The 10697-nt window shown below is 63.1% G+C and overlaps 1 protein-coding gene across 1 annotated transcript; it reads right to left on the bottom strand.

The window, feature by feature from the left end:
• Positions 1-6305: 6305 nt before the first annotated feature.
• On the bottom strand, positions 6306-10358 carry LOC144372950 (oxysterol-binding protein-related protein 5-like; the record flags this gene model as incomplete). Its single annotated transcript, XM_078036144.1, has 5 exons — positions 6306-7421; positions 8269-8371; positions 8929-9061; positions 9735-9861; positions 10125-10358. Coding segments are annotated over 5 exons (733 nt in total), but the record flags the coding sequence as incomplete, so codon positions are not given.
• Between the last annotated feature and the right edge of the window lie 339 nt (positions 10359-10697).

Below are 10697 nucleotides of genomic sequence, written 5' to 3'. Positions count from 1 at the left end.
GGTGAGGCATGAAGGGACAAGCCACATCTCAAGGAGGGAAAGGCCCATTCAGAAGCCACAGGCCAAGGCGGAGCTGCTGCGGACAGCAGGTGGCTGAGCACAGAAGCGGGGCACTCCACGGGCTGCGGGGGGGAGAAGAGCCTGCCCGCGATGTGCTGTCCCTGGGCGCAGGAGCAGGCCGCACTGACTGGCTGCAGTCACAGGTCCCCCGGGTCCTCCTCAGGCTGTTGATGACCCTACTCAGGCCCAGGTGCCAGGCCACCCAGGACCCACACCCAGGGCACTTGCTAACAGAGTCACCTACCTGGTATGGGGATTCAAAGGATCCCTGGAGCTGGTAGAAATGGCACACCTGGTCCCTGGTGGAAGGGCACTCTGCCGCCATTTCCTGCTCTGCAGTCCGGGGAAGAGGGGTCAGCTCCAGGGGAGTGCCATCCTGAATCATGTATGTGGACCTGCATTGTCACTTGAAAGGGGAACACAGCGCAACCCCTGTGCAGAGCTCGGGCAGCCACAGCAGACGTACCGACACCTCGTCCAGTGCCACAGGCGGAACGGCCCTGCGGTCAGGCGTCAGACTGGGATGTGGGCTCAGGAGGTGGCACGCCCAGCGTCCAGGGGTCACGGTCCCAAACAGCTCCGAGGTCTCTCCCCAAGGCCGCCCTGACTGTCCGCCCATCATGGCCTGACAAGGGGTCCCCTCCCAGGCACCGCTGGCTTTACGGCCTGTGGACACACCTAGCCCCTTCCGTCAGCCTGGCGACAGTTAATGGACACGCTCACTTGCTCTGAAAGAGCATCCAGTGAGCTTGGACCCGGCACGGAGCCCGGTTTCTCCTCCTAACTGAGCCGAGGCTTTGCGGCTTACAAAGAGATGACAGTGGCTTCTTCCCTGGGCTGCTCAGCTTCCCCCCCGCACATGGAGTTCAGCGCCTTACGCACGTGCAGCTGTTCAGTGCCACACCTGGTGTGGCTCTTCGGGTAGGTGATGACTGATTTCTGTGACAGAAAAGTGCAGCCCCAGCTCTCTGCAGGTGGATGATGGGAAGGACCCTGCAGATGTCTTAGAACTCAAGCTTTTTTTTTTCCTTTTAGTTAAAAATATTTTTAGTTGTACTGGGCACAATACCCTTATTTTACTTATTATTTTTATGTGGTGCTGAGGATGGAACCCAGGGCCTCCCATGTGCTAGGCAAGGGCTCCGAGCCCCAGCCCAGCCCAGGGATCCCAGGGAGTTTGAATGTGACTGGATGTTAGCCGGCGCTTTCCGGGATGCCCAGGAGAGGCGTGCTGCAGGGTTAGGGGGACAGTGTGGTCTCCTCTTGGGCTGGCGGGCTGTTACAGGCTCGCAAGGTGACGGACGGAGCCATCTTCCACCCTGAGCAGCAGAGGCCCGCGGCACCCACTGCTCCATTCTCTGACTGTCCAGCATGTCTGTAAACTTTCCCAGCGGAGAATTCCTTGGCGGGGCCTCTGTTTCCTCTCACTTTTCCAGCAGCAAACGTCCCTGCAGCTTCCAGGGTCTGGATCTGGAAAGTCCCCCAGAAGCTCCTGTGTTGAAGGCCTGGTCCCCAGCGCAGCAGGACTCTGAGGCCATGACCCGGTCACCAGGGCTCCGACCTCCTCAGTGGATTAATCCATGTGATCCGTTAATCCATCGACAGCGGGTGGACCCGGTGGGTGGTGGGCCAGCTGGAGGAAGCAGGTCGCGAGATGCTGGCTCTTCTCCTGGTCCCCCCTCCTTGGCTCTGGGAGCTGACAACTGTCTGGCCACACCCTCTGCCATGATGTCCCTACTCACCCGAGTCCCAGAGCAATGGAGTCGGCTGACCATGAGCTGAGGCTTCTAAAACCATGAGTCAAAATAAACTTTTCCTCCCGACGATGTTCCATCGGGGATTTTGGTCACAGTGTCCCAAAGCTGACCGACAGTGGGTGCCAGGCCCAAGGCTTTCCTCCCACAACAGAGAGAGAGGCCAGGAGGGCTGGACTCACAGGGCAGGGCCGTGCCTGACCTCGCTGCTCCTCACAGCCCCGTCCATGAGCTTGACTCTGGAGGGGTCTCCTGGCTCCCTCTTGGGGTGTGTGGAGGGCAACTGAGGCTGGCAGCATCCCAATTCAGGGTCTCACTGTGACCAGGGTGGTGCCACAAACCTAGGGGCACCCTGGGACGCGGAATCTGTGGCTTCTCTATGGATGCGGACGTGGCGCGGTGGCTTAGATGATTTCCTGGGGGAGGGGGAGGGGCCAACCAGATCCAAACGTGGCAGGATTGAAAGGAGAGAGGTCAGCGGCCAGCGCCTGCTCTGGACACTGTGGACACTGCTGGAAGGCTCGCGCTCTGAGGACATGGAAAGCACCCTCTGTTCGTGACCCTCAGACCGGCCGCCGCTGCCAGGGCAGGACCCCCAGTGCTGACCTGCAGATCCCAGGAGGCCCCGGTGGTCCTAGCGGCTTCCCGGTAGGAGGGGCAGCTGAGTCTGAAGCACGTGTGAAGGTGTGGGGTCGCAGGCGGCTGGGGCCATCTTGACAAAGGGCAGAGCAGGGCTTCAGAACCTGCCCAGGGAACCCGCCCCCTCAAAATGAAACACGGGGTGGGGGGGACCGCTCACTAATTTTGTGGTTTTTTGAGAAAAAGAGGGAAATAAAGGGAAAGTAAAAGAAACCAGAAGCAACAGTTACCACAGAGAGGAAGGCTACCGATGGCGTCAGGGCTGCCCGGCTCAGCACGGTGTTCAAGCAGGAGAGACATGGCTGGCCAGGCACCCTAGCTCCTGGCTCACGGTGGGCGGTGGCCCCAGCAGAGCCGTGGCCCTGGGGCCCTGGGGTTAGGGTCCCCTTGTTGATTGTCCCCCTGTGTCAAGTCAAGGGACTACACGCAGCGCTGCAGCCAGACAGCCCCTGACCAGCAGGACACCCCTCAGGCTGTGGGCTCACCTACTCCAGGTGCCCCGTCTCGGGCTGTAGGGGCCGGAGTTGGCTCCTGGGTCCCCCCGATATGCTAAGCTCTGCAAGGGTCCTTCTTTCCGCTGTTACCCTGTGGGTGCCTGGACGTGTTCCACCCTGGACCTCAAATCAGCCACTTCTCCAGGGAGCCTTGTTCTTCCCAGTAGGAAACAGTATCAGGAGGCCGTACTCCGGAGGCCGGATCTGGGCTTTTAAATGTTTCCCACGTTTTCTGTTGGTGCCTGAACCTAGTGATGGGGGTTGTCATGGTCGGGGGGCTCCTCCTCGCCTGTGGGGGGCGAGTGGGGCTGGGATCACTGCTCTGCAGGCTCACCTGCTGCCCTAGGGGTCACCTCCTGGGTCTGGCCAAGGCCTTTCTCTGCACGCACCTGGGGCTGGAGATGCAGGCCAGGGCTCTGGTGCTCTCGGAAGCCCTCACCCAGCCGTGTCCTCCGCCCCTGGACGGCTTCCTCCAGGCCTTTCTTCTAGAAGGTTTTCCTGGGCCTGGGTCTCACCTCTCAGCCTTCCTTGGGCCTCCTCGGTGTGTGGCTCCCTCTGCAACCCGGGAGAGTTGAGGTGGCCCGGGCATCTCCTTTGGCATCAGAAGGTCCAGATTTGTGTTGCTTGTTGGAGAAATGACACGGGACATGTGAGACTTGGTGGACATCACTGCTGGGGACAAGGCTGAAGCAGCTCTGGGGTAGCTGCTGCCCACTGGCTAGTCGCTGGGTTGGTTCCTCTGCCCTCTGGCTGGCCTGCTCTGGGCCCTGCCCCTTAGCCACTTCCTGAGAGGTGGCCCCTGGACTGAGTGTACTTCTTTACAGCTCTGGTGCCCACACATTTGGAGCAGTCCCTGCCCTCTGTTCTGGTGGCTGGAGAGGCCCCAGGCATCCCTGCGCACAGCACTGGACAGATGCCACCTGGCTGGTCACACTGACCTTCTCCCCATGCGTGGCCTGCCAGGGCCCTTCCTCGTCCAAGAGGACTAACCTGTTGCCCCCTTCCTAGGGAGTGGGAGGGGCACCCGACCTTCACTCCTCTCCAGGTGCACCCCGAGTTCAGCCCTGGAAAGAGCACTGCTCCCCCAGTCCTACCCAGCAGGTGCCAAGGAAGCATCCCCTGGGGTCTTCCTCATCCCCGGCCCCTCCCGGCCGGATGCAGGGGACCTGCTTCAGCTCAGGTGGCCCATCAGCCACCCTGCCCTGTCCCTCCTCTCCCCATTCCCGGGGCATGCTCTGGGCTCCTGGCCTGGCAGCGTGCAGGGTGGAGGTGGGGGAGGGGTGGGTGCTGATAGGGTCCTGGAGATCAGGAACGGGTCCTCCTTCCTTGTGACGATTAAACACCCGAGAAATGCCGAGGCACGCGTAGAAAGCAAGTTTTATTTAAGACAAGACACAGGGACAGCAGGACACAGGGACACAGGATTCTCCGGAGAGAAGGGGGCCCAGAGCTGGGTGCCCGGGGGAGTGGGTGCGTCTTCCTCTTCATGGACCTCAGAACCCCCTCCTCTCTTTCTTCTCCCTGTACTGCCTACGGGCAGGAAGGAGCAGGAACAGGGCGGGAGTGAGGTCCCGGAGGTCAGCTGCTAGCCACCCCTCGTCTTCCCTGGGTGACCAGCCCTCACCTCTCAACCCCCAGCATTCAGGACCCACACTGACTGCCAGGCCTTCTGCCCAGGAAGGTGACATCTCCTGTCCCCTCGGGCAGGTGGGGCTGCAGGCAGGTTGGTGTCGGGGTCAGTACAGTGGGCTCATTTGATAAGATGATTCTCGTAATCTCGTGTTCCCACCATCTGTCCCCTTACATGGGGGCCTCTGCCTGCTCAGGCTGGGGTATCTGGCAGCCCCTTCTAGCCCTAGATGCCAAGGCAGGCGGGGGCAGAGAGGGCTGGGCACTCAGGAAGGGAGTGGAGCTGGGTCTGGACACTCGGGACGTTTCCACTGCTGCAGGTTGGTCCCCCCGCCCTCCTGGCCCCCGCAGCCGGAGGCACTAACAGCCCCTGGGAGCCCTTCCTGGTGACCCCAGCCAGGCGTGGATTTTACTGTCGCGCTTTTCCCTGGAGAAATGACTTCACATTGCTCTTCAAAACCACAGGACACGCTGCTTCCCGTGAAAACCCCCTGAGACCCACTACTGAGACAGCAGCTCGACCCACGTCTTGGAAACCCTGTGGGGGCCAATTCCTGAAAGGTACCGTGCCAGCTCTGGGTCCAAAGAGAGATGGCGGCCACCTCTGCCCTCACGCCCTTGGTCCTACTACACACAGGAACTGGCCTGTCATCCAGTGCTCTCCTGGTGCGCTGGCCTGTTCCGTGGCCTCTCAGCAGCGGAGTGGCTGCGCCTCTCTGTGGTCTCACCACCGTCGTGGGCGGTAAACCCCAAATCTTCACCAATTCTTTGTGGTTGGACCCCACGGTGCCTGAATCCCGCTTTGATGTAAGATTATAATGCACTAATTAAAAAAATGATAAAAGGGAGGCCAGTGGAGGAGGAAGGGGTGAGGGAGGAGGAGGGAAGGAGACTGGTCACGCTGTGGCAGGCACGTGCGACTCCTCACAGTGCGTCCACTGCTCTCTGTAAGTGTGAGGCACCCAGGAGAGCCATAATAAGGCACAGGTAGAGGCCCCCTTGGGCACAGGCCCCATGGCTGTCAGTGGGCTCAGGGTGCAGGAGGGATGGTGAGGGGGTCAGGACTTGTCTGCACAGGGAACAGGGGTCCAGGGCAGAACACTCCCACCAGAGGCACCCGCCTGAGCTCCTGTCTGTGGCTATGCAGGGGGCTGCAGAGCAGGGGCCCGTCCTCGGGGGGCTCCTGGGGAGGCGGGGTGGCTGCTTCTTCATTGCCCCCCCTCTCTCCTGGGACTAAGGTAGAGAGGCACCCGTAGGTCCCCTCTCACGGTGCTGCCCGCCACCTTCATCCCTCTGGCCTCTCGGGACCTCTGTGCGCAGCCCTTCCCTGGAGGTGGTGTGGGGTCAGGGTCGGGGCCCATTCTCTTCCAGGGCCCTCCAGCACAGGGCGGCCCCGTCTCTCTGCCTTGGTGGTTAAGGACAGGGACGGTTGAACCAGAGCAGGGCTGGGGGCAGCGGTCAGCAGCCTGGCCAGGGCTCCCCTCTGTGAGGCCCCAGGGCACCAGCCCCACCAATGTCCCCTCCCTCACCTGCCCAGTCCTGGGCCTCCCTGAGTCCCCTCCTGTACCCCTAGCCAGCTCATTGTGTGGGTGCAGGACCCAGCCACCTCACCTGAATCCCTCCCTGTGATGTGAGCTCTGCACCCCACCCCAGACAGCCCCACGCTGGTTTTGCATCTCTTCCCAGAGGACCCCCTCACTTCCTGAAGCCCCCCAAGAAGAGAACCCGCAACATGTGTTCCATTTATTTCAAGGCATGGAGCATAGACAGGTCCCCGACTTGGGGAGAGGGGAAGAGACATGAACGTGGTACAAAACTTGGGCATGAAGGGTCAGCTACAGCTGAGATGGCACCCACAGAGTAGTTTAAGGCTCCAGATGTAAATATGTGCAGATGCTCACACACGCACACACACGCACTCGCACACACGCACACAGAGCGCCATGGACACAGGAACTGGGGCCAGACGCCACAGGCTCACCGCTGCGCGGCCGCCTGACATATTGCAGTTACACGTTATTAAAAAAGTGGGAAGGAAGGAAGACTGTGTGGGCCGGGCAGCCTGGCGCAGAGCCTCCCTGGCCGCCGGCTCCCTCCTGCTCACCCCTCCGCCCACGAGCAGTGGCTCCAGTGGGCTCCTCTGGCTGTCGGTGGGGAGGGTCCAGTACCTACCTGTCCTGGGCTTCCACCAAACAGCACAGTGGCAGAACAACTGCCCCAAGTGTCCTTGCCCGGGGAGGCCCTGCCTGACCCAGAGCCTCCTGGGGTCCCTCAGGGCGACCCAGCAAGGAGAGCAGAGTCTCTGGAAGTGCGTCGGCCCATGTGCCAGGGACTCCTGGGGTCTCCCCGCTCTCTCCTTGAAACCTCATTCACTGCTGCCAGTGGGCAGCTGTCCACAGCCGGGGTAGGCCCTCCCGCCCCGAATCCACTGGTGCCCTGTGGCAAGTGGGGCTGGACTGGGAATGACGAGGTGCGTGTCACACAATGGAAGCTGCATTTGGCTTTAGCGTTAAGGCCGCCCTGGGCCGAGGGCCCTGCACACCTGGGCCACAGCCCCTGCTCCCTCCCTCCTGCCGTGGGCCTCTGCCACAGTGGCGGGCTGGCCAGGCCTTTCTGCCTCCGTGGGGCTGGCGTAAAGTGCTGGGTGCCTGGGAGGGAGGCTCAGGCTCGGGGTGGGGTCTGCAGGGAAGCCTGCTGCCCCAGGGGCCCTTATTTGAGGATGTAGTTGATGAAGAGCTGACAAGCCAGGAAGACGCAGAGCAGGAACCAGGTGCGGGGGCTCTGCAGGAGGCCAGGGGCGGGCTGCCCAGCCTGCACCACGGAGCTCAGCATGGCCGACAGGTGCCTGCAACACAGGGCGGGAGGAGGGCTGGGGCCAGCATGGCCGCCCTGCCTGACAGTTCCAGGGCCTCTAACCTGCAAGACCTCACAGTCTCCCCGGGCAGCACCCTGGCCCAGGTCTGTGTCGGGCCCTGTAGGTCCCGTCTCTGACAACACAGGAGCTGACGCCCTGGTGGACAGGCCTTTACTCATGGCCCTGGGACACTCGCTGTCCCATGTCCCACTCCTGGAACATTTCTGCCCTTTGGTGTCCTGTCCCTGGTAGGTTTCAGGAGCCAGAGAGGAGCCACAAGGACAGCAGAGCCCAAATGCTCGCCGGGTGCCTGAGGGGATCAGCCTCCAGCCTCACCCACTGCTCCAGGTGTTTTGCCATCAACTCCATTTTATAGAGGTGGGGGCTGAGGTGTGACAGCGCAGGGTCCCCAGCCAGGGAGTCCCTCAACCCAGACTGGAGCCCGGCATGAGCTGGACACTGTTCTGCTCCACCTGTGGTGGCCCAGAGGGTGCCCACCCACCAGGGACACAGAGGGTGGCTCTGGGGCCCTCCTTGCCTGCTCACCTGCCCAGCTGCACCTGCGGGTGCCAAGGAGGGGCTACTCCTATACTCCCTCCTCTGAGCTGCCATCTGCCTCCACAAACCTTGGGGTCCACCCTGGGGCTACTCAGATTTAGACCTGGGCCCTCAAAATCTCTGGCCCAGTTTCTGTTAAACTGTGAACTCATCCTGTTGAGACCCACTGTCTGCAGGGACCCCTCACTGGCTCCCAAGCCCAGCTCTGGAATAGAGCCGTGTGCCTCCGGCCTGCACAGCTGGCCTCCCCCCACTTGCCCTGGCCGTCCGCCTGGCCTACCTGTGCAGCTCCTCCTGGGCCTCCCGGATGGACAGCACGGCCTCCCGCAGTGCCTGCAGCTGCTGTGCCTCCCTCCTGCACCGAGGACATGGGCTGTCATCAGCTGCACACCCCAGGCACAGGCAGACACAGGAAGGAAGGGAGAAGCAGGTGAGCTGGGATGGCACGCCACCGGCTCTGGCCCTGCCCACAGGTGGAAAACCAGCAGGAGCAGGAGCAGGGGCTGGAGGGTGCTGGAGAACTCCTGAGGCTCAGCTGGCCTCTAACAAGCCCTGGGAGACAAGTGGCTCAGGGCACAGCGGCAGGGACAAAGTTGGGGACACACAGCTCACCCCGTCACAGCCAGTGACCAGAGCCTGACGGGGCAGGGCGGGGCGGGGCCAGAACACTGCTGGGCCTCCCCTTCACCGCCCTGGCCTTGGCCTGCTGCCCCTCCTTCCCTCGGTCCTGGCTACACCCCTCATCAGCCCCCGGGCTGCCCACCCTCGGACTCGGAGAGGGCAGAGTCTGCTGGGAGGGCTTCCTGCTGGGGTTGGCCACACTCAGGGAAGGTTCTTCTCTGGCCTTTGCCATGGAGCAGGGGAACTGAGCTGGGGCCAATCCTCTCCTGCCCTCCCGGTCAGCTCAGGCCGGGCAGGGGCCAGGCCACGGCAGGCTCACCGGGAGCAGAGTCGCAGTCCTCATCCGAGATCTCTGGGTAGGACTCGGGCGTGGAGCCGCTGCTCTCCGTCACCTGGCTGTGGCCAGACGGCTGGTCACTGGCCTTGCGGAGTCGCCGGTCTGGGCCAGACCTCTGCAGGAAGATGGAGCCAATGCAGCTGGGAGCCACCTACCACACTCACACTGATCCCTCGAGGAGCCGTGGCCCGTGTGTGCCAGGAGGAGGTGCTGGAGGAGGTGGCACACAGAGAGCCAATCCCATGGCTTTGGAGTCGGACAGAGTGCTTCGGACCTTGCCACCATGACTGGGCAGCCACAGCCTCTCCCCTCTCAGTGGTAACACAGAGCAGCTGACCCCTCTGCAGGGACACCAGCCGGTCAGCTGGCTCTGCACATGCTGGGCATATGGTGCACGTGGACCAGGCGCCACGCGGCAGAGGCATCCAGGAGGACTCCAGGTGTCCCCAAGACAGGTCTGTGCCAGGGCCCTGCTGCCTTCCCTCCCGTCCTTCCAGCCCCCAGATGTGCCAGACGCCAACTCCTCCTCCTGCCTGGGCAGTCCCTGGGCTGCCCTGAGCCTTTCCCTGCAACGTGGAACGTGACAACGTGCTTCCTAACGTGGTGTGGACTTGGGTCGGGATAGGGCGGGAGCGGCAGCTCTGCACAGCCCCTGCAGATCCAGTCACCCGGGGTCCCACACTGGGCGGGGCAGGAGTCCAGGGTCCAGGTCGGTGGGCCCACTGTGCAGCGGTCCGTGGGAAGCGGGTGGGAGGTGGCCGAGGGAGCAGGCCCTGGGGGATGCTAACCTCACGCCCTGACTCCGGGCTGCCCAGGAAGGTGGTCTTGTGAGCCACCGTCTCCCGTTGCAGGGTGTGCAGAACCCCATCCTGCTCAAACTGGGTGACGTCCGTCAGGGGATTCCAGGGGCTGTGGCTGGGGGGGCCAGAGGACATCTGTTGGCAGAGGCCCTCTGGGAGAGGGTTCTGTCCTGGTCCAGCCCTCAGCCCCCAGGGTGGACAGAGCCCCCAGAGGGCCGGTGGGCCCTGTATGGCCCTCCCTCCCTGTCACTTGCCCCTCCAGGGGGAGGGCTGTCGGAGGGGGAGGAGCCAGGAGCCCCTGTGGCCTGGCACCAGGGTGAGGGTGGTCGGCTGGGCCAGCCCTGCGGCCAGGCCCCAGGCCCCGCCTGCTGTGCTCACTCCTCGTATCGGTAGCGCCACTCGTGGGTGAGCGGGTCCAGGTGGAACAGCTGTGGTGTCCAGGGCGTGAGGCCCTGCTGGTGCTCGCGGATGCGCTGCCGCTGCGCCTCCTCCAGCACACACTTCTCCTGGGTGGCCCTGTGCTGGTCTCCCTCGTGGATGGCCCTAGTGACGTGCTGCCAGAGCCTGTGGGGAGGGGGAGGGACCCGCCCTGAGCTGGGGGCCTGGGCAGCCCTGTCCCCTCAGCAGCGTGGGCGCAGGCCCTCTGTGCTGGGCGGAGCTCAGGGTGGCCTCTGACTGCTCTAATGACAGGTGCTGCTGCCCACAGGAGCCTGCGCTGTGTCTCCCTGTGAGAAGCTTCTCCCAAGCTTGGCTCCACCTCCCACCTGCAGGGGCCTCCCTGTGGAGCTGACGGTCACCTGACGGTCACCTGCCAGCTGTGTTGGGGACCCCTCCCTCCAGCTGTCCCTGCCAGGACACATGGTCTGCCACAAGGGGTCTGCTCTGGGGTCTGCCTGCCTGCCTGGCCAGGCGAGGCTTTGGTCAGTGGCGTCCTGTGGGGCCAGGCGGTCT

Source organism: Ictidomys tridecemlineatus, unplaced genomic scaffold, assembly GCF_052094955.1.
Source record: "Ictidomys tridecemlineatus isolate mIctTri1 unplaced genomic scaffold, mIctTri1.hap1 Scaffold_1987, whole genome shotgun sequence".
Lineage (NCBI taxonomy): Eukaryota > Metazoa > Chordata > Mammalia > Rodentia > Sciuridae > Ictidomys > Ictidomys tridecemlineatus.
This window is presented reverse-complemented; position numbering and strand designations above follow the sequence as displayed.